Source organism: Ursus maritimus, unplaced genomic scaffold (assembly GCF_017311325.1).
Source record: "Ursus maritimus isolate PB19 unplaced genomic scaffold, ASM1731132v1 scaffold_10, whole genome shotgun sequence".
NCBI lineage: Eukaryota > Metazoa > Chordata > Mammalia > Carnivora > Ursidae > Ursus > Ursus maritimus.
The window spans coordinates 79,152,722-79,180,563 of record NW_024423344.1 but is presented as its reverse complement, the minus strand read 5'-3'; the positions used below and the strand labels follow the sequence as shown (position 1 = coordinate 79,180,563).

At 57.5% G+C, this 27,842-nt stretch overlaps 1 protein-coding gene and 1 long non-coding RNA gene across 3 annotated transcripts in view; one reads left to right on the top strand and one right to left on the bottom strand.

Moving 5' to 3' along the window:
• Positions 1-24,993, bottom strand: part of TFDP1 (transcription factor Dp-1) — a 42,794-nt gene extending 17,801 nt beyond the window's left edge. Inside the window, exons 1-3 of one of the 2 annotated variants that reach the window (XM_040624947.1) lie at positions 24,975-24,993; positions 24,190-24,263; positions 5,406-5,472 (exon numbers count right to left, since the gene is read on the bottom strand). In XM_040624947.1, the coding sequence (XP_040480881.1) occupies positions 5,406-5,472; positions 24,190-24,201 (79 nt within the window). In that variant the 5' untranslated portion in view covers positions 24,202-24,263; positions 24,975-24,993. Of the gene's footprint in view, positions 1-5,405; positions 5,473-24,189; positions 24,264-24,879 lie in introns of both variants that reach the window. The other variant, XM_040624940.1, reaches the window with a different exon arrangement.
• A 74-nt stretch (positions 24,994-25,067) lies between these two features.
• On the top strand, positions 25,068-27,362 carry LOC121100284. The gene is made up of 2 exons (XR_005832045.1): positions 25,068-25,424; positions 26,586-27,362. It is a non-coding gene; the product is annotated as an uncharacterized LOC121100284 (long non-coding RNA).
• Positions 27,363-27,842: the final 480 nt, after the last annotated feature.

The window sequence follows — 27,842 nt, the reverse complement described above, 5'->3', positions numbered from 1 at the left end:
ACAAGCAGGGGGAGTGGGAGAGGAAGAAGCAGGCTCACAGCGGAAGAGCCTGATGTGGGGCTCGATCCCAGAACGCCGGGATCACGCCCTGAGCCGAAGGCAGACGCTTAACCGCTGCGCCACCCAAGCGCCCCAAGGATGCAATTTCATTTCTGGTTTAATCTGGCCACAGAAATGAGAATGTTCAACATACCCCTTCTGAGAAAGACCGTCACACACACACACGTGCTTACAGGCTCAGGAACTAACACTTCCGTTACAAGACGGCGAAATTATAACAGCCCAGAAATCTACTCACTAGAAACAGTATTATTGTAACTGTAAAAGGTACTTACAGCCTTTTATTAAGGGAACTATATAACACGATATTTTCAAATAAAACATCATGAAATGGAGGATTCCTTACCTCCCAAGAAAATGCGTTAGGGATATATGTGGTCTGAATCGCTATAACCACTAACAGAAAAAGGGTTCTAAAAATATTACGTAAGAATGTCGTAATTAGTCAACACAATCCATTAATATCCATAGGTTTTAAGATATCTTAAATTATGAAATCATAAGGTTTAATGTTTTCTTGACAACAATTTTAGCCACTTTTAAGTTCTGAGAACCTAACCCCTAAGAGAGAATACTTTGCCCACCACGCTACAGACACTGTGTGCTGATACGGCCGAGAGCCGCTGGACTGTGCCGCGGTGCGCGTGGCTCTGCCCAGGCAACAGCAGAAGCTGCCCCACTCAGCAGGCACAGGAGAAGCAGCAACGTGGCCCTTCTCAGCTCTCCGGCTCCAGCAGAGGCTCGCTCCTGGGGCTACTGTGGCGGCCACGTCACCCCACGTGCTTGCTGTTCGCCAGCCAAGCACCCTGAAAGGGGAAACGGGCTCTGCACGGGCTCCCCCGGTCCGAGCGGAGGTGCACCCCCTCTCAGCATGCCCACTCTGACTGAGGCGCGTTGACGACGCCCTCACCCCCCGTCTGCGCAGCGTGCACTCTTCTGGGCACTGTGGCCGGTCATCATCGCAAGCCCAGCAGCAGGGTTCGGAGGCTGGGACATCCCTCCGCGCTCTAGGCATCCTCTGGGTTCCCGGGGCTGGGAGGAGAGAACAAGCCGATGCCTCTGCTCCACGTTCCCCGGGAGGGCAGCCTCTGAGGGGCTGAGTGAGCCCTGCCATGTCCTCCTGCAGCAGGCCCCCCTCCCAACCGCCGCACAAACACCAGCCTGAACTGACCCACCGTGCGTACAGGTGCGTGTGGGAGGGCGCAGTCACCACATCTCAAGAATGACACAGTGATGCCAGGTTTCTGGCCACACGGCACGCCCCAAATTTCATCTCTCCTGCCTCAGAACCCTTCTACGGGGAGAAGCAACCCTGAAACAGAAGGAAAGCGCCGCACGTCACCCCCCGCACGGAGCACATGCCGGCTTGGAGCTCTTCAGGGAGAAGACAGGTCTCTGTCAACAATCAACAGGCATCACAGCTCTCCAGCAGAAAGGTGCCAGGCGACAAAAGGCAGCACTAGAAACTCCAGGAATGGCCCAGCGACAGCCAAGTGTTGGCTCGCACGACTGCAGGAACAGGACGAGCAGGTCCACAGACATGACACGCCCAAACACCGTGTCAGGAAAGTGTTTACAGAACGGCGAACACACACTTTGACTTTACTCTGAGGTACACTCGGGGTTTCTTCAGAGACCATGTGTTGTTTGTCTAATAAAGAAAAACTTCTTTGAAAAGGTGCGAGAGGACAAAGTGCAGACAGATAACCCGATGAGAGGAAGAAGGCCGCACGCGAGCTGTGGCCCCAGGCTGCCTGTGCACGAAGGGCAGGCAGGCAGCAGGTGCATGGGGGGGGTGCACACATGGCGGGGGAGGGCGGCCTGAGCCCCAAGGCAGCAGCCAGATGGCTGGAAGAGGAAAACCAGGTAGGAACAGCAGAGAGAAACTGGGCCAGAGAAGCATGTGGACAGACCCCTACTAGCAAGGCAGGCCCAGGAGGGGCTCAGATCCACTGGGGCCACCAGAACCCAAAACATGGCAAGGGGAGACGCTGCTGCGGGTGTGCAGGGCCTGGGCGCTCACGTGTTTGGTGCAGCCACGCACACGTGCCACGTGATCCAGTTCCCACTCCTGAGCATCTGCCCAAAACACAGGAACAAACATACGTGCAAAGGTTCACACCCATTACAGCCATTGGCAAAACACTGGAAGCGACCCAACGCCATCACAGCTAGGACTGCACACGTAACACTTTCCCGCCTCTGACTGTCGGGGGCTCTGTCTTCAGGGCCGGTGGGTACAGACAGCTGTGATGACTGGCTTGATATGCCCACTTGCCAAGGTGTCCATCCCCAGCTATCCAATCACAGGCCAGCTGGACGCCACTCTGGAGCCAGTGAACAGACGTCAGGTAAAGGAGACCACCCTCCGGAACCACCTAACCAGACAAAGGCTTGCAGAGCAGAACCCGGGTTTCCTCAAGGAGGAAGGAGTGCTGCCTGCGTCTAGCCTGCCAGCTTGCCCTGCACATTTCAAACCTGCCAACCCCTTTGTCACATGGGCCAGTTCCACGACACGAGCCTCTCTCTCACTTGCAACATGCCCCCCACAGGCTCTGCCTCTGGAGAAGCCTGTAGACACTGGGATCTGGAAACGTGCCCATCAGCAGCAGGAAGAGGCAGGCAGAGCAGAGTCGCGGTCAGGACCCGAGGAACAGGGCAAGAGCAGCAAGGCCCGCCTGGGAGTGCACGGGAGCCTCACGTGATGGGGCATCATAGCCAGAGCTTGGGCAGGAGCAGACAAGGGGGAGGCCTCATCTCAGGAGGGGCTCACTGACACCAGCCGAGGGCAGCAGGGTCCCCGTGAGCGCCCAGGCCCAGCACAATGCAGATGCTGGCCCATTCCCAAATTCTCGGTGGGTGGAACTGGGACTGGCGGCAAGCTGGCCCTGCAGGTGCAGCACGCAGGTGGTGCAGGGGTGGGGGCAAAAAGTGAGACCAGCCCCTGCCCCTCAATGCCCAGCCTGCACCGGGCCTGGGCCGCAGCCCTCCTTGTGACCGCCCTCTGCCCCACTGTTGAACCCCCACAGTGAGCGCCAGCTCCTGACCCTCACGGTCACTCCAGAGAGAGGGCTCTCCGGCACACATTGCCGGCCACATCCCTGGACTCCTGGACAAGCTTGTGCCACAGGTTCTGGGCCTCACTCACCACGACCCTGGCTGAGCCTTTACCAGACCTCTTCGGGAAGTGACTACAGTGACCGCTGAATCAGACAACACAGTCTGACCCCCACGAGCTCCTCAACCTCATGAAACACCAGTGAATAACCCGAAGTGAAGAGCTCGAGTCAGCACCACACTGCCCAAAATTATCCTTCAAACTCCTGAGCCCGAAGCAAAGAGATGGAAACGGTCTCGACGGGCAGACGGGATGGGTCAGAGCCTATGCCGTCAAACAGCCTGGTCCTGCTCCGTCCACAGCCAGAACAGCCCCGGGCTGCCTGTCCAACAACAAACGTCTCTGTTGATTAGAAACAACTTCTCTGAAGTGCAGAGAAGTCTGGCGGCACTCAGCCTGCACGGGCAGGGCCAGAGCTGGCGAGCAGGGTGCAGAAATGTGGTCATGGGCCTTCTCGTACCCAGAACATCCCCGAGTGCAGGGGCAGGAGCCCCAGAAGAAGGCAAGGAGTCCAAGCACCTGGGAGGCCGCGCTGGTCCCAGCAGAGGCGCAGAAGCAGAGGCAGAAGCCAGGAGAGCCTCAAGGGGCAGCTCTTCTGCATCCAGCCATGAGTGGGAGCATGGAACCCATTGGGGGAGCAGCCCAGGCAAGAGAAGGGGGCTGCAGAGCAGCCAAACCACACCCAACAAGGACATGAAACACTTTGAACAGTGCAGGCAGCTAACACCAGAATATTCTACTGAATTCAGGAAGCTGTTTTCTGGTCCCTCCAGTCCAACCCCCTGACTCACCACCAAACTCCATAGGACTCAAGCTGTTCATAAGAAGGAAAAGGAGACAAGCAGCACGTGATAATAAGAGAGGCTCTCAGAGTATCCAAACAATAGAGGTATTCAAGATAAACACCAGAACGAAAGATTTCCATCATTTCCAAGGGAGCAAAGTTTGTAGATTTTCTTCACGATTATTTCTGCTTCATCAGTTTAACAAAACACGTCATGCCTACAACTCCTGAGATTCTAAGGGTCTCGTTAGTTACACTACAGCGTCTCACTCGAGCAGTTTGTGAACGGTGAAAGCCATCGAGAGAAATAAACCACCTGCACACGCCGAACCCCTCAGCACGCTCTCCATCCTTGTACAGAAAGCGAAAGAGCAAGGGATCCTCAGAAAAGCAGGATGCTGCCTACGACCTTCCAAAAACAGAGAAACCAGGAGAGCCCGTGCGGGCCCACAGCCCATCCTGGGGGAGAGCGGCCAGTGGGACAAGGAAGACCGGCGGAGCCTGGATGGGATGTAGGCAGGGGGCCCTGCAGGGCACGAGAGCCTCCGTGGGTAACTGAAGGTGACGTCCCAAAGCAACAGAGGGATGGGGCGTGAGCCCGCCACCCCAAGCCACGCCGGCCTGTTGAGCCACACAGGGAAGGGCCCCACGGGGCAGGAGATGGCTGGGCTCCTATCCCACCAGCCAGCAACAGACGGACGGGAAGGGGCTGGGACACAGCACCCGCTTCAGGAGCCACGAGGTCCCGTGTTCGGGCGTCTGTCTGGCTGATGCAGACAGAGCAGAGGTGGCAGAAGCGACCCTGCCACTATGAGCGCCAGAGGGTCACAGTGCTACGGGCAGCTGGCAGTCGCCCATCGTCTCCTCTGATCTGGCACTTCCACGGCAAGTCTACCCAAGGAAACAAGCAGAGGGCTCAAACATGCTGGCAGACATTCCTCACGGTCACTCTGCGAGGGGAACCGTGGGGCCTCGGGGGGAGGAGGGGCTCCGGCAATCCACGCCCACCCCTGAACACACTCATGGCTTCCTGACCAGGAGGACGGGTCTGCACACGAGGTGTGCACCACAAGCCTCGGATTCGAGTCTGTTCTAGTCGGCGCCTGTGTCCAGAGCAGACACCACCGCCCCCCCCACCGCCGAGGGCTCACAGCGGCCTTGAGCACACGACCTGGGTTCTCCACACTTCTTCACATTCCCGAACTTCCGCAAACCGTACGTGACTTACGAACCAAGATGAACTCCGCTGCTGTGTGCCTGCAGGTGGCGTGTCCGGCTGAGCTCCGAACAGTGTGCCACCCCTTCTGTTAGGGGCCCCAGGCCGGAGCACTCCTGCAGCAGGGTCCCCACTGCTGACCAGACTCTCACACCAGAGAAATTCACAAACACACCAAACCGAACACTCTTACCAACAGTATTGTATTTCAGAAAGAGGCGCCTTACCTTTTCCAGGACTAAGGTTCTGGTCTATGAAGACCTTGAGTTCCCCGTTGGCTTCAATTAGACCGGCCTGCAGAAAGCAACAAGGACAATAAATAGCCAGCCCGTCTGAAGGACGTGTAAAATACAGCACTAAAAAGACACAATGGTCACTATTACGCAAACAAGGGCAGGACCCCATGCAGGGAGCGCAGGGCCTCCTGCCACTGAGCTCTCTGGCTGCACACTCAGCAGAGAAAAGATGATTTGAAGATTTCTGCCTTCGAAGCTTAGCCCCTGACATAGTAACGAAACACAGCTTTTGTGGACGAAGTCAGCATATGCACTAACCGGCGAGCCTGAGATTAGCAGGGGCACACCTTGGGTGGGTGTGAAAACTCATCTGACCAGCTTGAGAGCAGCCTAGTAACGGGGCCTGAGAAGAGGCCTTGGTCAGAGCCCCGGGCGTAGCAGGAGGAGTGTGGGCCTGGGGCCAGGCAGCACATGGGAACCACAGGGTGTGCCTGACGTCCTCGGCACCCCCGCGTCATGAGCAGGGCGCCTGCACAGCAGTGCCCACCGACAGCACAGGCACGCAGGGGGCACCAGGGAAGCAACATCACAACACACGTGTGCACATGCACAGAAAGGGCCGGCAGGGCCCCCGGGACGCCACAAGCCGTCATGTCCAGCACTAGGAATGACTGCTGCCTTGCATTCTGCTTTCGTTGGCCTGGACTTTCCGCCAGAAGGAGTGCGTCGTGGGCACCCTGTGCTGGCAGTGTCCAGAGCGCGCCTCGTCCCCAGGCACCAGCAGAGGGCGTCTGCAGGCCACACGGGGCCAGCACAGGTCCTGGAAAACCAAGCCTCTGGGCGCCGGCCCTGCTGCAGGCACATGCTTACACACACTCATTCACTCACACATACATGTATGTGCACACGCATCCACAGACACAGGCATCTGCACCCACACATGTACACGCATGTGCATAAATACACACACATGCACACAGACCATAACACAGGTCAGTCGATCCCAGCAGACAAGCCCCTCCCTCCTGCCCGGGGCCTCTGACCACCAACGACCAGGGCAGTGGAATTCCTGGCCTAGCGCGAGCAACCCCGAGAACGTCCAGGAGACTCCATGGCCCAGGTGTTCGGGGACTCACGCCTGTGTCCACAGTCACCTCACACACACCCACAGAAGCTCACGTGTCTGTGTGCCGGGACTTTCTTCATGGGATGCGTGAGCACGGGCCAGCCGTGGAGGGATCCGAGCACAGCTTCTGGCGCCGTCCTGCTTCTCCAGGAAGCCCCACTGCCCACCTGAGCAATGCAGTCCCCAGGGGCACGGCGGAGGCCGGAGCCTCGATCCTGGGAGGAGCCTGAGGTCTGCAACCTCCAGAGGGACACCTCCCAAACGCGCCTGGGGCAGCGACAAGCCCGGAGTGCACACACGCACAGCTCGCCTGAGCCTGGCACGGGAGACCGCCCACCTCGGGCCCTACCACATTCCAGGCATGGGCTCGCTGTCTCCCTTTGTGCACAGTGAACGAACCAAACACACCCAAATGCACAATCCACGCAAGAGTTCAGAGCGTACATCCGAGCCGCTGAATCCGCCGGAGATGGAAGTCAGGCCTGCACAGTGAGGGGCCACCTGCACGGCCTCAGAGCCGGGCAACACCCCATGGGCCACATTCCCCGGACTCTCCAAAACCCCACCTTCCCACAGAAACTGAGGGAGCCAAGCACACGCCCACGAGGACAATCATAGGCTGAGGCCTGGCTGGGCTAGAAGATCACTGGCCAGGAGGTGGGTGAAGAGGACCTTCCACGTGCTGGGGGAGCAGAGCGACTCACTCCGGCCAGGGAGCCTGCACCAGGCTGGTCCCAGCAAACAGGCTCCAAGTGCCCAGAGCCACAGGACACCAAATGCCACAGAGCAAGGGGCTGGCCGTGGCAGGAGACCCGCAGGCCGCACACTGACAGCAGCACCTGTCGACGGCCCCAGGCTCCCTGCACATCACTGGTGTTGCCAGCTCCTCCCTCCCATGGCCAAGGGCTCCTCAATCCCACGGACAGTGGCCCTGACCTCCTTGTCCACTATCCACCCACACCAGAGCAGATGCACGAGTGGATGCCGGAGCCGGCAAGCCACAAAGACCCAACGAGAGCAGGGCCTGTCACTGCCTGCCTGGGTCTGCCTCGGTGGGACCGGTGGGACCCGGCATCTGCCCCGACCTGCTGCCACTGGATGCGCTACTCAGACGCGGCAGTCACTGGTCACGGCGCTCCTGGCCGCTCACGGGAATGCCAAGAATGCTGCCATCCCCTTCCCACAGAGATGGCGGTCACGGTCAGCACAGCAGGGGCACAACCCTGGCAACCAACACCTCACAACCCAAACTGGGAACAAAACCGGGCTTGGTGGACCTGGAAGACACCCCGTCCGACTCACGCGATCAGTCAAAGCAGCCCATCCTCCCTGGAGCAGAGGGCTTCATCTTTCCCCGCCAAACACTGCCTGCAGGAGCCACTCAGTGAGCAGCCTGGGTCAGGAACAGACCAGCACAGTCCTTTCCGGCAAAGTCTGGGAACCAACAAAGAGGCCGGTCCCTCCCTACCATCTCGATGTCATGAGCCAGAGCTGAGATGTCACTGGAGAACAGGGACAGGAACATAAAGGAAGACGCTGGCCAAGCGAAAAGGATGAAGGGAGCCACCCAAGTGCTGGACGAGAGACAGGTCCATCCGCAAGCATCATGTCTGCTCACCGACACCAGGAAAACCCTAACGTGAATCCGCATACCCCTGTTCGGTAAGACACGTTTCTGTCTCTTGCACTCCACAAGAGCTCCTGCAAGAGGGGGGCTGGACTTCTACAATGGGCAGCCGCGGTCAGCAAAGCCCTCCCACCATGTGTGCGGCAGGCAGGCCTGGCCCCCAGTCTGGTCCCGTGAGAGCCCAGTGATGCGCGGTGGTCCAGCACAAAGTGGCTGTCCCAGCAGCACGAGTCCAGACACCGGGCTGGGAAGACTCTGTCCGACGGGGTTGCCGTTCCCGCTAGGGCGGCAGCACACGGGCCACACCAGCAGACGCTGGCAGTCCCCCAGCGGCGACACCGCCTGGATGCTACGGACCCAGGGGCCGCTTCTGGAACTGCCGCCTCCGACGGGACCATCTTCCCAGAGAAGCTGCCAGGTCAGTAAATACACACCTGCCTTATTCCCAAGCCAGTAAATCTGACCTAGGAAGAAGTCGAGCAGCTGGCCACTGGCTCCTGTGGACGCCTGTGCTGTCCGCACTCGAGATAGCGACCAGTTACCCCAAGGCAAGTCTTCCAGGCACAGAAATGATCTGTTTTGTGACACAACGTGTCAGAATCACAAGAGGCGCAAGCTTGCTTCTCACTAAGGAAATCAGGAAACAATACTACTTTCAATGCTCCTGCTCACAGGTGATGTGGAGAACACAAAGCTGAACGCCTACAGACCAAGCCTGGAGGACAGTGACCTTGTCACGGTGCAGATGTGGGAGCCCAAAGGCCCCACGTGCTCCAGCTGGGGAGGGAAGTCAGGCTCTGGGAGGGTCCACGCCGCCCGGCAGCCCTGTCCTGGGGCTGTGGTGGCAGCAGAGACGGCGGGACGGTGGGAGGTGAGAGGCACGTGGGGCAGCCACCGTGCAAACGCTCTGGGCGCACGCCTGCTGGCTGCTGCAGATCGGGCAGCGTATCCACCGCGACCCAGCCAGTCCCAAATTCTGAGCCCCAGAAACCGTGCGGGAGAAGAAACGTTTACTGTTACTTTAACCACTGAGCTCTGGGGTTTCACAGCAACAGAGGACAGTGGTCAATGATTTTTCTCTAGAACATAAGAGAAAGTGCTTCTTTTATTCAACAGGGAAGTCACTGAATGTATTTTTGAAGCAGACTCTAACAGTTGCACGCAGATTTGGCCCAAATTTCCTGGTGTAACATGACTAACTGCCAATTATCAAAGACAAAAGCCATAACCAAATTAACATATCTAGGTTTCCTGACCTCAGACAAAGACAGACAGCAGCACTTCACAAGTCCATCTGTACGGAGCGGCAGTCTAGCAGCAAGCGGGCCCTGTGGCGCCCGGCCAGGCTGGATCGCCCCCGACGGCCCAGCCAGCAAAAGCTGGCAGCCGGTGACACCACGGCCGGACAGACTCTCGAGGTCAACCAGCGTCCACGCAGGGACGACCTAAACCGGCCCTGGTGCTGGCTCACCCAGCCGACTGCCCACACACCCTCCACACAACCCCGTTCCCAAATGAAGCCAGAATCCAGGCCCCGCCCAGCTCGTCCCCCTGATTCTGCTGTCTGTGAAGATGACAGAAATCACTTCTGGGCTTGATGACCAACTCAGGGGACACACTCACCGGCTCCAGGCTGTGTGTCTACCTCGTCTGCGGGGGCACAGCCCCCCAGGGCTGCTCCCCTCCCGCGCAGCAGCTGGTACAGCGGACCACGGGGGCACCAGGCGTCACACGGCAGAAGCTGAGGACGGAGTGGACTTCAGGAGAGAAGCAGGTCTCTCTGAACCACACAGACTAATTCAGGAACGAATGGAAAGGTCACCAGCATCTCACCCAGACCCCCCCCCTCCACCCCTGGGTCCCAGTCTCAGCCTTCCTCTAATGGTGCTTTTCTGAAACACCTCCCCCTTCACGGGGTGTGAGTCGAAAAAGACACAGAACATCTGATAAAGACCTCTGTGGCTGACCGTGGACCTAGTACAACAGGAAATTACTATCACCTCCCCAGAAAAGAGCTCACTACTGTGGATCTGATCCCTGCGTCAGCTGTAAGACACACCCCGCCCCGCCCCCGGCTTAGGGGCTGACACCTGGCACTCCTCCCTCGCGGCGGTGCTGCCGTGCCCCCGTGGAGCGGCCGCCCACCCTGCGCTGCGCTCTGCTCCCTTCCCAGACGCCCACCCTGGGCTCTCCTGCGGGGGGACCCCAGGCAAGTCCCCACCTGCAGGACGAGGAGAGCAGTGCAAGCCCACCTCCCTCACGGCCTCACAATCACAGCATGAGGTGCAAACCTTTAAAATCTGCACCTGGGGGACGTGGCGTCTCCATCTGCCCGCGACTATGGGGTTCCGAGCACAGGACCGCCAGGGCTCCACACGGGAAGGCCAGTGCAACGTGGTCCCTGTGAGTGGTCGTCAGCAGCACCCCAAAGCGCTGCCCGCTACCGATGGTGCTGGTGGACGAGGTCTACTAGGGGTGCACAGCAGACACGTAGCGAGACTCCCTCTCCGAGGACGTGGGTAACGCGGGCTCAGACCATACTCGACAAAGTCAACACTGACGTCTGTGTTCAATATGTGCAGTGGGGCTCGGAAAAGGTTCCCCTCGCGGAGTTCCTTCATGACTGCTCCGTGATCTCACGCTTGCCTTCTGTCTGTGAGGAGGAACACGGGCCTTCCTGCGACTCCTGCCGGGGGACGGCACACCTGGACACCCGCGCCATGCCCAGGTGCTCAGCTCCAGCCCCGGAGCCGCGAGCGAAGCCCCCGCCCCTCGCCTTCCACAGAAGGAAGTGCTAACGCGTCCGTGACAGCCTCCCAGAGATGTTCCAACACGAACCCGTTGTTACAGGTTTAGTTAGTAAATATGACAGAGCCTCAGTTACACAACCACAGACACGGACCCAGGAAAATACCGCGGCCACACGGCCTACATCCCTCCCATCTTCTGCCCAGAGACGAGACCCGCGCGGACGCGACAAACATCAGAACACAGGCTGTGTTTTGTACTGTAAAAGCTATTCCTGAAACTTCAGCTAATTTTAAGGTAAGTGCATAGGATGTATTTTTCTGCAAAATCTTTACACTTAAGGTGCAAACCTACCCTCCAGTAAACACCAAAACGCTAAATTTGTGTTAACACGTAAACCAGAAGCAGAAGCACCGTTTGCCACAACTCCCCTAGTGTTTCTCACAAACATGATTCCTCCTGTCGCATTTGTACTTAATGGAAACACAGCTGGGTGCTCTGCTCTCGCGGTAGCTCCAAGGACCCTGCTCACAGCCCAGAGCTCAGCGCGCACGGCAAGCTGAGCTGTGGAGCCCCGACTGAAATGGCATTGGGATGCTTTAGGGAATTCAGCAGAACCAGCTGGGAGTCACCAAGCTCCAGGCTTCATCCCAGGGCCCTCCAGCCTCCACAGGCCACGAGGGCCGTGGCCAGGCCCTGCCTCCGCCTGCCACCCACCCTGAGTCCCCTCCACCCCTTCTCTAAAACAACCCCGCCAAGACAAGACTTCCTCTGGGGGCCCGCAGGATGAAGTGCAGACCCCTCAGCAGACAGAGCCCTGGAGCTGAGGGACCACGGGGCACGTCAGAGATGAAGCCGGTGACCGGCTGCGGGGTGCAGCCTCGCTGCCCTCCTCCATGGACGGGCAGGCCCCATGCTTCGGGCTGCCTCTCTGAGCACTTTCTACTCCCGTACCAGTGACTTCCTGCTGCCCCTGGCCCCCCACTGGACAGAGGCCCTGTGAGGCAGGGCACCAGCCCGGGGAGGCTGGAAGTGCTGAGCGGCACCGAAGGCCACGGGAGGTCTGACACAAACAGCAAGACCGCTCCAACAGAACTGTACTTCCCAGAGGAGGCAGTGGGCCCAGCAGTTTGCCAGTGGAATGCAGACATAATTCCAAGACAGGAGGACGAAACCACCAAGACAGGCCAATGAGAGCATGAGGAGTCGAGGTTTCAACCGCGTCATGAGGATGGGGAAACCTGGGAAAGCCAGCACAGAAAGAGAAACCTACACACCCACGTCCTTACTGATACCCACACAGAACACCAGCAGGTGCCGTCATCCGGGCGCCTCGAAAGAGTCCACGAGGACCTGGGGAGAGGACCCTCCCTCCTCTGCGGACCTCGCCCTCAGCGACGCTCCCGACTCTGCTCCTTCCAGAAGGCCCCTTCCAAGTCCGCACACGCGGCACACAGTGGCGGCCGGCACCCAACCACAGCATCAGAAGCACGCGTGTGCCTGAGGGAGCACAGAGGGCATGGGTGCTGCTGGGGGCACCTGCATGAGGCCGACAGGGTGACGGCAAGAATGAGAAGATCCACCCAGTCCTCTCACAGAGGCAACAAAGACACCAAGTACCCAGGGCCGACCCCACTACAGAAGCACGCAGCGCCACAGAGGAGATCCTGAGCTTCCCTGAGGGATACACGGCACGGCACTGAGCGGAAACGTCCACACTGCGCATCACACCGCAGTACGCCGGACTCTCCTGAACGCCACAAGCTCTAGGGGCGACGATCTAAGGAAGCAGCTGCATCCAGAGCTATCTGGACGGCCTGGGGACCCGCAGTGGGACCCGCCCCTCACTTCACCCTGTGGGTCCCATGCAGACCCTCCCTTGACTTCAGAGCACACAGGACCAGAGCCTCCCGCACCACCATCCTCCCAGCCGCAGACACCCCTTGAGGACCGGCCAGGTCCAGCAGACAGCCTGGGGGCACCCCGCATGTGTCCAATGCGGGAGGGGTCCTCCCACCCCAGAACTTCGTGGCCCTGCCCAACCCCCTCCCCTTGAGTGTGGCCTGACCTAGTGACAAGATCTGCCAAGGCCAGGTTAGGTTTCAGGAGGCCTGTCCTGCTGACGCGTCTCTCGCTCCGTGTGTGTGTGTGTGTGTGTGTGTGTGTGTGTGTGTGTACCTCGCTCCATCCCCTCCCTCCCCTCCCTGGCTGCTGCCTCACTCTGGCCACATTAGCTACCCTGCAGAGGACCCACAAGGCCAGAAACTGAGGGCCGCCTCCCAACCAACAGCCCAGAAGTGAACGCGTCCCGTGGACCAGGTGAGTGAGCTCAGGCATGGTACTGCCCACAGGGACCCGGAGCTGTCAGGCTGCCTCCGGGTGCTGGACTGGGAGCCAGCACAGCTGCAGCCGAACTCTGGACCCCAGGAAACCACAGGGTAACAATGTCACCGCAAGCCGTGACAACACTGACAGGGCACCTGAGGACGCACCGAAGCCCGCACTGGGCACTTTCCTGCCTTCCCCGCCTGCCGCCTATTCTGTCCTTGCACAGAAACGGCACCACAGTGACCTCACAAAGCAATCGGATGTGGCGCATTATGCGAAAAAGTCTAAGGCAGAGTTCAGTTTCATCACGCAAAAAACAGGTTCCAAGTGGACAAAAGAACAAAGTGGAAACAATATGGCAGGAGCGCTACTTTCAGCGGCGGGCTTCGGACTGAGCCCGTGCCCTAAACAGCACACAGTGAGCGAGCGCTCCTGCCTCTCCCCAACCCGCCCGCCCTGCGGGACCGGCGCACTCCCAAGGCAGGGAGGGCACTCTGGGCCACCGGCCACTGCAAGAGCCCGCGAGCAAGGGTGCGTGTCCCAATTCCGCTTACAGGGAAGGAAGCTCCCGGAAACAACCTAAATGCCCATCAGCAGGACCAAATACACGAGGACACAACCAAACAAAACACCAGCTCTACCCTGACGCAAACCGATCAAATTCCCAGACACCAGCTCTCAGATGATACTAACAAACTCTCGTTCGTTATTTTGGGCATTTCAGGAGATACACGCTAGAATATTTAATGGGAGGACAACGTGTTTGTAACCAGCTCTACGATCACCCGGCAGACGGAGAAGTGTGGACAAACAGCCGCGAGCAGGGCTGCTCAGGACGGTGACGGGGTGCAGGGTGTCAGCACCATGTTCTCTCTGCACTTGCACAGAACTCAAATGTTCCATAAAAGTGACTTTTCAGGTATTTATGTTTATAGTTACCAATGTACCTACAAGCTGTGGAGTTAAACAGCAGGAAGAGAACGTGGAAGTCCGTTTATGTAAAGCTGTACGATAGCGCTGTATGTTAAACACTCACAGCTGGGGAGTTATCCCCAAAATCATCACCAGCACATTAATAATAGAATCACCCTGGACTATGATTTTCAATAACTGTTAGCTTTCTGATATCCTTTGAATTCTTACTAAAACGCTGTGCTTTGTAACTGGATAAAGCATAGCCTGGATAAAACAAAGGATATAGGGTCCCAAGGATAACAAAATCTAGTGATGATGGGGGACGGGTCAGGATGCAGGCTAGAGGCTGTGGATCGGAGGGGCAACCACAGGAAACAGACCAAGGTAGCGGCAAGAGCCAATGGAGCAGAGGCCCATGTCCACAGACCAGACAGAGCAGGACGGAAGGTCATGGAGAGCTGGCTCTGAGCCACAGGCAGGGCAGTGGTGGCTGAAGAGCAGAAGGGCAAGTCTGGAAAGGAAACGCACAGGCTCACGCCACGAGCGCACTCCAGCCAGCAACCATAAGAAATCCACATCCTCGGGAGAGAGCCTCAAGTCCATCGGTGAGGGGAGACCTGGGAGGTAGGAGTCAAATTCGCAAATCCCAACGAGTTGAGGAGAAAGGGGGAGGAGGTGAGGCACAGGGTCAGGGGAGCGGGCGGTACTGCCACCAGGGTTTCTGAAATTTAGGTGAGAACCTGGGTTCTCTGCCAGGGGCCACGACACCAGCAGCTACAAACAGGTACAGTTGTTCCTGCCATCCCCTCCCCCACCAATGGTCAGCAAAACGACGCAGAGCCTAGGCCAACCTCTCCAGCACTCTCCTCTCCTCACACTCCACGACGTGCAGTCTCTCCCGGCGCAGAAATGCCCGCAGCCCTTGGCTCCCGCGACCGCCACCAGACATTCGGTATAAATCAGCGTCTCCATCTGCCTCTGCCTGACTCCACCTACCAGGCTGGACCTAAATGTCCACCAAACGCAGAATCATTACACTACTATCCCCCAGCCCACTTCAACAAGCACAGGCAGCAGCAGCCTCCTACTCACACCAAGCACAAGGTTCTGTGTTTCTCCTTGGATCGGTTTCCCTCGTGCCCCAGAGTTACCGCCCTTCCTAGACAGACGCAGCCTGAACCACAGCATCTGCTTTTCTTCCATATCTGACTGTGCTCTGCACTTCAACCTTTGCCTTTTTGCCAGAAAAATATCAGATTTATTCTAGAGCACGTAGAAATGCAAAACTGCCTGGAAGAAAATATAACAGGGCTCCAAAACACTGTTTAAGTATTTGCCCGCGTCTCACTTTCTGGCGTTTCTACGGCCAATGTACGCTGAAGTGGCTCTGTATGCTGAGTCCTGCATTTTCACAGCTGCTGAGCAGTGGAGGGAGACGGCTCATGGGACCTGGCGGGGACTCGTAAGGCGGGACATAGAGCAACAGACTAGGATGTGATTTATCAGGAAGTCATTCCCCCATAGACAGGAGTCCACCTTCTTTATAATGACAAAGCCTGAACCTACCAGATGGCCACACCGAGTGCATTTCTCCTTAACCAAAGTCCATGCTATTTAACTGCCCCACACCTACCCTCCTGACGGCCAAGCCCCAGCCTCAACCCCTAAAGGGGGACCCCCAGGGTTCAGAGGCTCCATCCACCCAGGACAAGTTCCTGGGGCCCACCTCCACGCAACTTGTCCAAACTACAGTCAGGGCAAGCTGGAGGAGGCAGGGCAGAGAGCTGTCTGCAGAGAGACTGGGGTTGAGGTGAGGAACGGGGCTAAAATGGGCCTGGGGACCCTGGACTCCTGACAGAGAAGCAGCATCCTCCCTACACCCTGTCTCCAGGAGCCTGCTGCCCCTTGCACCCCAACTCGGTTCCCGAGCTCAGGCCCTAACAAGGAGCCGATTCCCTCACCAGGAGTGGAGTCCTCCCCCAGAGCTCTGATTAGACCAACCACTCACAGCCTCGAAGCATGTCTACAAGGCCCGGGCCTGCGATGAGCTCCTAAGTTCTTCAAAGCCGTACGCCTTGCTCTCAGAATCCACCCAAGGGTTGCCAGGCTAGGCGGGACATGTGATGATGCGCCTGGCCCTTTAATCATCACTGCCCCGAGAGGAAGGGACAGGACAGTTGTCACCTTCATTCTCCCAACGAGTCACCAAGCCCCAGAGAAAACTCAGCAAGAGGGACAGCTGAACTCAAGCCCACAGTGTGGGTCCACTCGGAATCACTGCGTCTGTCCTGACATAGAAATCCTTTCCAGGAAATGCCCATGGTCCCGTGGCTTCAAGTGGAGGGTGGTGGGGTCCAGGCCTATAGGCCTCTCCTGGGAGTAACAGAGCCAAAGGTGGAGATGTTTCTGCTCAAGCAGTGTCTTTATTTTACTGGCTAATTTAAAAACACGCGACTCTGACTTCTATTCTGGAAAAGTTACTGCAGAGCACTTTCTCCCTTTCAGAAAGACCCTGACTTCCCTTTCAACAAAAACCAAGTCGCCAAGGCCAGGAGCTTGCACGAGGACCACAGTCCTTCACAACCTCCAGGGCAGCTCCCTGGGGCCCAGTGGGCCCTCTCCCTGCCCAGGGGAAGGACTGCTCCAAAATGCAGAATGAGCACAGTGTCTAGCCAGACGTCACTGCAACGACGACCTAGGACGCACGAGACGGCGGGGCCTCGGGCATCAGACAAACTGACCTGCACACTGACCACCTCCTCACCCCTCCCGCCCCCAAAGTGAGACGTGGCCGTGCAGCTCCGTGGGGCCACTGCTCAGTTTGTTAAGGAAAGAGGAGCTACGTCCACAGGAGGAAGGTGCCCCGGGAGCCCCTGTCCTGCTGGGAAGTGCTCCAGCACCCAGGTCTACAGGCCTGGTTTCAAAGCTCTCTGCAGTTGCAAAACCCCCACGAGATTGTTTAATTTTGCCACTTCCCTCCTGCCCAAGCTGGTGCTTGTGCTGGGGGAGGGCACACCAGGGCACCCTAAAACAAGGACAGGTCACCTCATAACCCAAGCCGTCCTACTGTGAGCCACTTACTTAGACCATATTAAAGCAAACATTCGTCTTTTATGCTGTGTTTCATTACACGTGAGGTACCTAAATTTAACAAAGCAAAGGGCTTCAGCAGTGCAGAAGTGCTGGCGACCCCCAGGAGTGAGCAACTTCTGCAAAGTGCTCTGCATCAAAGCCGCGTACGACTTCATAACTGACCCCCACACTCAGCCTCGGGACAAGTTTGCAGGTTGAACTCCCACCTAAACACCTCCCTCTTCCTCCTCCTTCCCTGCAAACTAGGACTTAGGTTGTGTCAATACAGGAGGGTAAAAAACTGTCACTCAAACCCTCATTTTTCAGAAAAGCAAATAAAATGAGAAACATAAGACCCCTTCAAGGTAGAGTCCAAGTCATTATTACTTCCAAGCGGAGGAAGGAAGACATTGCACAAGGCTGAGCAGACCCGATGGGCTTTGCTTCTGCTGCACTGTCATTACTCAGGAAGTTACGCGAACACTGGCCACTGTCCTGAACGTGGGCCTCGGAGTCCTAAGGGTCCCGCTAAATGAAGATGAACAAATACCTACTAACCCATCAAACCCAACACAAACATTTAAACTACCTAAAACTACCTGTATTTAACATGAAAACTCAGGGTATGAATTCAAGGTATAAACCACAGGTTTTCAATGAAATCATTTTACATTTACAACGCTTGCCAGAATGACAAAGGCAAACCTAATGTTAACATTTTGCTACGAAATGATGAATAAAGGGTTAACAACCTCAATTTATAAAGAGTGAGTGCAAACCAACAGGAATCTGACACTAGACTAGGAAAATGAGCACAGGGCACGCCATCAATTCAGAGAAACACGTTTTAAAAGGAAAATATTCAACTTCTGTGTCAAGACATAACTAACACAAAACACAACTTAAAATTTTACCTACCAAAGGGAGCAAGTTTTCTGGGCTTTTAAACTGAATTTCAAACTGAACGCCGTTACAATGAGTTCTCTGCTACAACCCGATGAAACCACACACCGGCACAATTGTTCTCAAAGACAGTGCGCGTCTGCGTCCACACAGTTCCACGCCCGAGGACTTACCCCTGGACGCCATCGCAGTCGGCACAAGGTTGAGAAGAGCTGGCCAGAGAGCATGAGAACCCCCAGCGCTGGAGACGGGGGACCTAGGGCGCGTCCATACGGTGGGACGCCATTTGTCAAACCAGTGGGCATTCGGCCCTTCCTGGGGAATCTCAGGCAACCTGCACGGCTGCACTCCCGGGAGCTCGGTCAAGTGCTGTGGGATGCTCGCCATGTGCATTCCTAAACGCCTCCCTGCTTTGCTTCACCTGTTATTAAAACCCTGGAAAACCTGAGACAACCTAGAAGGCTGCGTGTGATGTCTTTAAACGACACACCGACATCACATGTCAGCTTAGGCAAGACTCTCAAACATGTGGGCTAAGAAAGGGCTTTCACTCTAAAGCAAGGACTGGGGAGTGAATAAATACTTGAATTTAAAATGACGTGTTGGGGGGCGCCTGGGTGGCACAGCAGTTAGGCGTCTGCCTTCAGCTCAGGGCGTGATCCCGGCGTTATGGGATCGAGTCCCACATCAGGCTCCTCCGCTGGGAGCCTGCTTCTTCCTCTCCCACTCCCCCTGCTTGTGTTCTCTCTCTCGCTGGCTGTCTCTATCTCTGTCGAATAAATAAATAAAAAATCTTAAAAAAAATAAAATAAAATAAAATAAAATAAAATAAAATAAAATAAAATAAAATGACGTGTTGAGGTTTGTATCCATTTTGATTTTTCAACAACCGACCATCTACAACTCCCCAACGTGCCGAATAAACGTACAGCTGCTAAACCCACGCTGGACCACGTCTGGGACGGGCAGCACACACGCCCTCTCGCGTGTCACACGACACTAAGTCGGAAGGTGTCTGGGGGTCCCACCTCTCGTTCGGCCAGTGCCGACACCCCACAGCCCAGACAATACGCCCTCAGCAAGCACCTGCTGGGTGACCCCTCCCTGCCCACAGACAGTGCGAAGTTCAACGCAGGAGAAGCCAGGTATGGATTCCGAATGAGAATTTCCTAACTGTTCTACGCTGAAAAGTAATAAGGTGTTTTAAACATTTAAAGGGAAGAGCTTTTCAGAAAGGTGGCTCTGTGCTCTGGGAGGAAAGTGTCCCCTAGAAGTCACACCATCAGCCACGGTGTGCAGAAACACCACAGGCCCATTGCCCAATGGTCCGAGACAAACCAAAAGCACGGAACTGATTCTAGGAGAAGGACAGCCTTTTATCTTTCGAGTTTTATACCAGGAATTCATTCGTCCAACACTGTTTGACACCGAGATGCTCCGGGTTGACACTCTCAATTGAGCTGCAGATTTCTGCTTGGGACCCCATCCCAGAGTTTCCCCAGTGCATCCCACACAGAAAAACGTGAATTCTGAACCATGAGAAGCCCGGGTAAGAGCAAGCCCACCACCACAGCCCTCCTCACTTGGTAACCTGCGTGCGAGCCACCGACGCCCCTCTCCACGTCCAACGTGACGTCTCTGCGGCACAAGTTAGCATCGGATCCCACCACTCACTCCGGCCGAGACCGAAGGAAACCGCATGCCACTGCTTTACCGCGTTTATTTCTTCAGCCCTCATTTCGCCATCGAGGTCTGGGTCTGAAAAATGATACTCAGTACGTGTATTTTTAGATAAGCTCATTAGTCTCCTAGTGGTATTAAAGCAGGCCTCATTATATCAGCCCTCCAAAGCTTAGATGGGGTGCATTCTTCCTTGGTCTCCAGCTCTCGATAACACCATTCAGAGAATTTTCCATAAACTCACAGAACACAAAGTGGAGTCCCAGACCCGCTTTCAAGCCAGAGGCCATACACGCTGCACAAGGACTTACAGACCACCTCCTCCAGCAGGAGCTGCCGCGGCACTGCCCTCAACCGTGGACCAGGCTCCCCGCAGGCAGGCCGGCCTTCTGGCTCCCACGCCTGCAGCCTGCAGGGGCAGGGAAGGCCCCAGGAAGGGCCACAGCCGCCTAGTGACATCCCCCCGCAAAAGCATCTCTGTAATTTTACAGCCAGCCAGCTACCTCTCTGTTCTTTACAAACCTTCACAGCACTAGACGAGGACAAGAACACAGACTTCCCACCGGGGCTCACGAGGGGCTCGGGCGTGGGCTCTGCTTGTGACCTTGACGAAATCCGCAAAGCCCTGTGGGGCCGCACCGCGCGCGCACGCGCGCACACACACACGTGCACACACACACAGCAATGCACACAGCTCGCATGTGGGCACACTATCACGTCAGATGCCTTCCCCTTCCTACTTCACCCAAGGGCAATTTCTAACACAATGAGCACATTTAAGCAATTACAATTTCTGTATTTTCTCTGAGGTCGACGTTTACCTCTGGGGCCCTTCTCAGTGCTGAAAATGTGACTGTCTTCTCAGCCTGGCAAACCTCCCCAGTTGTGATCTATGTCCACGGGAGCCTCGATTGGCACAAAACCAAAATCACAGATCCCTAGCTTCATTAATCAGTACATAATCTCCATTTTTCACCTCCGAGGGTGATGAGACCCCATGACAGAGGGACAGGTCCATGGCTGTACCCACAAGGTCCGAGGGTGGCAACTGAAATGTCACCGTGTGCCTTGCCCAGCTGAGACGCTCTCCACAGGACTGTAGAAACACTGGCCACGGTGCTCAACTAAGGAGGGCCCCAAGCTTCCAGCTGAGCATGGAGAGGCAGCCCGCACGCGGCCAGAGGGTCCCATGTGGGCGCTGGTGGGAGGCCCTGAGGCAGTTCTCTGCTGGCTGCACTGACCCCCAGGTGTTGGCTTCCAAAAGTGTTCCAGACTGCAGGAGGGACCGCTGGAACTGTGTGGCCTGTCTCTACAGCCAGAGAACTCCCGCCCCAGACACCAGTACCTGCCGATATTCTTATATTAAATTCCGGAAGTGAACCCCAAAACTGCTGCTCAGGGTCGGCCACTTCTGGGAATGACGGAGGTGGGGTCTCGGTCACTTTCACATTGTGCTTTGTGCCACCTGAGCTTTCTCCCCTCCACGCCAGGTATGAATACGGAATTTGGATTTTTACCATTTGAATTTTTCATCGCCAGCTTACACCAACATACTTTCAGTAAAAGAATGTCGAAGGCCTATGGCCCACTCAGCCCCCGCTGCCCAGCCAGCTTCCTAGAGACAGGCACCCGCAGGCCTCCATCCTGACACGCTGCCCCAGGCCACATGGCCGTCTGTGTCAGGCCGGAGTAAAGACAGAGAAGCAGGAGGGCACAGGGTCCTGCCCCCAGGACACCTGACGGCAGCCCACTCGCTCCTGTCACGCACACCTCCAGGTGAAGACACACGCCTGCAAAATGCAACGCTTGCAACAAATCACCAAGGAATCGGGCTTATTTTCACACGTTGCTAGAAAATGCAAGGGTTTTTTCAAGCAAAGGAATTACAGTGTTTTGTCTAGATACCCTTTTTAAAAACACAGAAATATTTATTTGTGTTCTAGAAACAGAAAACACGAGGTGCAGTGAGCGCCAGAGCAGCTGGGCTCTCGGTCTAGCCTCTTGCAGGCCCCACACACCCACCTCCACACTCTTCCTGTCCCCCCATTCCTGTGAAAACAGCACTGCTTCCTCGGGGGCCTCCACCCCCAGCCACCCCAGCCCTGCCTTCCCATACCTCCGGGTTCCCCCCCATGCCCTCCTGCCCCTGGGGCAAACCCCATTTCTCCATCCACCCTCTACCCCCCAACCCCTGGTCCCTCCACGTCCCAGCCTCCCCATTACCCCTGCCCCCCCTCCAGCTCCCTGCTCCAGGGCCCCCTCATACCGTGCAGCCCCTCCATGCCCCGGCTCCCCTCCTGCCCCAACACCCCCACTGCTCTAGGCCCCCCCAGCCCCTGCAAGCTTCATGGGAGCAGGCAAATGGTACACCTTGCTCTCTCTGCCAGGCACGGGCACTCGTCAAACAGCAAATGATGGACAGGATGGACACATGAACAAAACAGGCAGGTCGCCCTCGACTCGGGCATTTCCCCCTCGTCCCCACATGCTGAGAACTGAGGTAGACACACCGCACACAGGAGCCAAGGGCCTGGCTCGTGTCAATTCTAAACTGAGACACGCCCACCAGAGGATGAGTGAAAAGATACAGGTCTTCCCGGAAGATGACATCAGGCCCCTCCACCAGACACACAGTTCGGGGGGTTAGCCTACGACAGTGGTCTGCGTGCCTAGATGCCCGCCAGGGCCAGTGTGGCCCACAGATAACCGGTCAGGATGGCCAACACGGCCCCGAGCCTGCTGCCCCTCCCTAGGCCCCCTCCAGCTGGCGCCCCTCTCCTTCAAGGGGTGGCTCCTACCCTTTAAAACCTGCCCATGCCCCACCACTCCATCACCCCTCAGTCAACGCGCTCAGCTGTCTAGAGTTCCCAAAACCTGCCATGCCATTTTCCTGTACCCTCTTCGCTAAAATCTGCCTGGCTGACCCTTACCTGTCCCCTAAATTTGTCCTCTTTCACTGTGACCCCCAGCACCCAACTCCAGCCCCCTCCAGCCCTCCACAGAGACCCTGGAGCTCTGTAAAGCTGGGGTCCCAGCCCACCCCCTGTGCTCTGATCTTACGTTAGCTCAAACTGCAGCGCTACTGCCTCAATTAACCCTTGCTGCTTCCAACACCGGCTGCCGGAGTCACCACCCCAGACTCAGATGTCACACCCCTACTTCAAAACAGCAAGGCAGCTAGAGAAATAGCCGAACGCCTTCCTGGGGACCACACAGCCCATCCCAGCCCATCCACCAGCCCTGGTGACACCTGGTTCCAGCCACACCCGACGTCCCCAGCTCTCAGGACATGAAGGCACTCACCTCTGCTTCTCCTCAGGCTGCCTATCAGCCTCCACTACCCCACTCTACCCTCCAGAGGGTCACCCACCGTCAGCTCCAGGGACACCCAGCCAGGGGGAGCCCGAGGCTGCCCTGCACTTTGCGGAGGCTGCTTCTGTGGAGCTGCCCATTGCAGGAGATGGCAGAGGCCACGATGGGCTCCAAGAGGGCCTCCCGACACGCAGTCATTCAGCCTCCGAACACAGTAAAGTCAACAAACGTGGCTCGCTGGAGCACACAGGCTCCCTGAGACCCCTCCTTTGCTACTGCGCTCACACCACCTGTCGGGCAGCTCTGGGGGGTAAACACCAGGGAACCGGGCATGGCCATCCACAAACGCACCTGGAGGTGATAACCGCAAGCTGACATAGCGCGCAGAGGCGACTTCAGCTTACACCACACCACGCAGGTGCGAGCGCGGATTCTCACTCTCTGCCACACTAAGCCCCGCGCTGCAGGGCGGGAGCCTAACAGCGGTGCGTGCCCAGAGGCGACCGAGCGCCGCATGCCTTCAGCGAGGCTGCGGTCCGGCACATGCCGCGCTCTGGGCCGGGTCTCCAGCTCTGCGCAACAACTACTGGGCGGCCGGCTGCACTGACCCCCACAGGGCGCAGCAAAGCACACGGCCCGGGGAACGCACTGCTGCGAGACCTAAAGGCCTGTTTCCTGGAACAAAGTTTAAAAAAGTATTCAACGTATTCTATAGTTTCGTGACAAACACGGAAAAAGCTAAAGTAGGATTTTTCACATTTCATTAGTCACCAAATTTCATTTTTCTGAGGCAAAAAAAAAAAAAAAAAAAAACCACCCCACGACAACGTAGCCAAAGCAAGTGCTTAGGCCTGCCGTCCACACGCAGGTGCTCGGGGTCCCTGCGCGCATGACCGGCCGCAGCCGCAGCGCTTGGCCTCACTTAACCCAAATATCCAGAACGGGAGGGCGACCCAGCCTGCAGGACGGGCGGCGCGGGCACCCGCGGGCCCCCCGCGCACCGCCGCGGCCGAGCCACGGACGGAGAGCGAGGACGTGTCCGCGGACGGAGCAGATATACTTACATCTTTTGCCATGTTACCAGATCCGTGAAATCGATGCTATAAGGTTCACCCTCCAGAGAAGAAAACTGATTTTTCTGGTAAGAAAGACGGAAAGACAAGAAATGAGTAAGAATGAAAACCCCGGCGGCCCCGGCACCCCCCTCCCCCGGAGCGGCCCTCCCTCCTCTCCAGACCCGCGGCCCGGCCTGGGGGCAGCTGCCCACCGGCGCCCGCCCCCCCCCCCGACAGCGGGTACAGCCCACCGGCCCACACAAAGACCCGGCCGCCTGCAGCCACCCGCGGCCACCGTGACAGGTGGGCTTCCGGCCCGGCGGGCCTGTCACCCGGCCTCCGCCGCCGCCGCGCGCGCGCCTCCCGCGCCGGAACCGGCAGTCAGGTCAGCGCCGCCCCCACCCCGCGCGGCGCCCGCGGGGGCCCCCAGAACCCCGCGCTCGGGCCGACCCCGGCGCCCGCGGCCTCCGCCGGCGCGAGCGCCGCTGCTCCGCGGAGCCCGCCCGCAGGGCCCCGCGCGCCCTGGGCCCCGGCGCCCGACCCGCCCGCGACCCCGCCGGGCCGGGCCCCCGGGCGCCCCCGACGGCGGCGAGGACGCGGGGGCCCGGGCCCAGGGCGCGGGAGCCGCGGAGCCGGCGCGCACGCGGCGGGACCGGGGCGGCGCCCGCGCGTCCGCGCCCCGCGGGACGCCCGCCGCACCTGGCTCGCTCCGGCGCGCGGGCACGGGCGGGGTCCCGGCGGCGCGCTCGGCCCCGGGGTCCCTGCCCTGCGAGGCGCCGGCGCGCGGGGCTCACCCTGCGAGCGGGCGTCGGGCGGCGTGACGTGCGCGGCGCGGCGACGTGACGTGGGCGGCGGGCCGGCTCCCGCAGCGCGCCTGCGCGCCTTTTCGCGCCTTCGCCTCCCTCCTCCTCCTCCCGCCGGTGCGGCCCGCGCGCTCCGAGGGGGATGGGCTGCGCGCGCGCGGGTGCGGGTGCATGTGCGCGTGCGCGCCGGGCGGGGACAGAGACGAAAAAGTCTGGTGCCGAGAAGCCGTGGTGCGCGCGCACTTGGAGAGGGCCCGGAGGTGTGCGCATACCTGGAAAGGAGCCGCAGGTGTGCAACGTGCCAATGTGCGCGCACACTTGGAGAAGGGCAGGCGGTGTGTACGTGTTGGTGTGTGTGCGCGCACTCGGAGAGGGACCGGAGGTGTGCGCGCACCTGGAGAAGGGCCGGGAGTGTGCTTGTGCTGCCGGGAGAGGGGCCAGGTGTGTGCAGAGGTGCAGAGGGGGGCAAGTGTGTGTGCACGGATGTATGCAAGGGAGAGAGGAGGCCAGGTGTGTGCATGTGCACATGAGTGTATTTCTGGGTGTGTGTTCATGCAGGCGGAAGGAGGGTAGATCTCGCGCGCACAGGCGCTTATGCGGAGAGGGGGTTGGGGGTGCGCACAGGCAGGCGTGGTATCTTTGGAGGAGAGGGCAGAGGTGTGTGCGCGCTTGGATAGAGGCCAGCTGCATGCATGTGTGGCTGTACACACGGAGGAAGAAAGGCCGGTGTGTGCACACGTGGAGAAGAGGTGATGAGTGTATGTGCACATGTGTCCAAGTGTACTTGTGGAAGAGAAGGGCAGGCTGGGTTTGTTTAGTATGCATATGTGCCCGTGTGCAAGTGTAGGTGCACGGGGAAGATAGCGTGTGCGTGCACACAGTGCAGCAGGCCCTGTGCACCTGCAGGGCGAGCGGTCTCCATGCCTAAACCCAGCCTACACCCGATTCCCGCATCCTGGTGTGGTGCTCAGGAGGGAAATCAGGCAGCCTGTTTGCTCCCCCAGCACCAGGTAGGCCCGGTGGACCCTGAGCCCTGGAGACTGGTCCTCCTTGGAGCCCACCACCTGCAGGGCGGCATTGCCCACCCCACCCGATATCCCCCCACCCCCCAGGCTAGAGACCCAGCAGAGGCCGGGCTCGAGTCCAAAGTTCAGGGCTGCATGGCTCTGTGCAGTGAGGAGCAGAGCAAAGGCCTCTCTCCACTGTGGGGGCAGCTGCTATTCCATTACACCCCAACACGTTTCATGTCCACTCCTGCTTCCCTGCCAACAGGCCGCTTCTGCTAACACTGGGCGCAGCACTGGTTTCTTGAAGACAGCAGAAATATGCACCTTCTTTGTGCAGATTAGCACAGATGGGCACCAAAGATAGGTGGATGGTGAGGGTGATGGGGCAGAGGCAAAGTCCTGCATATTCCTGCCTGCAGAATGGTCTTAATTCTCTGCTGGTGCAGTTTATACCGCTCTTGGCCCCTTAGCAGGTCCCCCGGGGTGTCGGAACCTGCAGCCTCCATGTTGTCCCTCTAGGGTCATGTGTCCTAGCTCCCTTTTTCTTGCACAGTATCTCTTTATTTTTGACTGTATTTGAACATGCGCCCCCCAGGCAGCAGCTGGATGCTCCACTCCGAGCCCTCAGACCCAAGTACACAGGACAGCAAGCTTCTCAGTAAGAGCCGGGGGCTCAGGAAGAAAGGGGATCGGAGTACAGAATCTTAAACCTCTCCCCGCGAACTCAAGATTCCAGTAATTCAACAACATTCCCACAGGATAACGACCCCTAATATTCTCCGTAATGTCTGCACAGAAATCACTGTAGTGAAATACGCCGATCTCGCAAGAGCTACCACAGCAGGGACCGCTCAAGAGGCTCTGGTTTACTTGGGAAAAGGGCAAAAAGTTGGTTGGGGTTTTTATTTTTTGACTCCATAGTCAAATATACCACAGAACCCCCATTTCTGTGTTAAAAGGTATCAGAATTTCTAAAAGTTTTGGTTGAAGATCCAAATATTTTCGGCCGCTGCCCTGCCTTGAAGTCTCTAGACTGGATCACAGACATGCAACCTTCTTGAAGAGTAATGAGCCTGCAGGTGCCTGCGTCCACCTGACCCTCCAGTATCCACTCTGTCTGCAGCATGGGCTCGGGAAGCATGACTTTTGGTGATGCTTTCGTTCGGGTGTTGACCTGTCCCCATCTCCGTGGCTGGCATTCAATCCTGTGTCATCATCCACGGTACTGTTCTGTGTTGATTAGAATAAAGTGATCAGACCCTTCCCGGGGAAAGTCCGCATCTCCCAAAAGCTCCCTCTTTCTTTGTTGGCCTGCTCTGTTGAGTCTCAGGGGGTCCCCCAACATCATCACCCCATTAAACTGTCCTTTAAAGAGAACGTGTTCTAATCCCTTGAAAATTGAAATTCTAAGTGTGTGTTAAATATCCGATTTGGTTCCCTCCTTGACGACACTGGTCCTGTCCAGCCTTTCTTTTTTCCACCTTCTTGGGTCATAATATGGTGACATCAAGATGTGGGAAGACAGGGATGAGGACAGGGGCTTGTGGAAGTTATATAGGGGAATGTTCCTAATGTGGACAAGGGACATTTTCTCATTCTTTGCTAAAATATACAGCCATTTTTGGAAAACTTTGTCCTGCTTATGTGTGGGTATCATAAAATATCAGTAAATCAGTATGTTTGCTCAACCTCAGGATAAATCCTCTAGCCCTCTCCAGGGAGGTCACCGCTTCAAGCCCCATTGACAGAGAAATTCTGCAGTCCCCACCCCACCACCGAGACACGTGGAGATATCCTTACTCTTCCTTACGTCATGATTCATTTTGAACATTTCTGGTCAAATTTCTTGGGA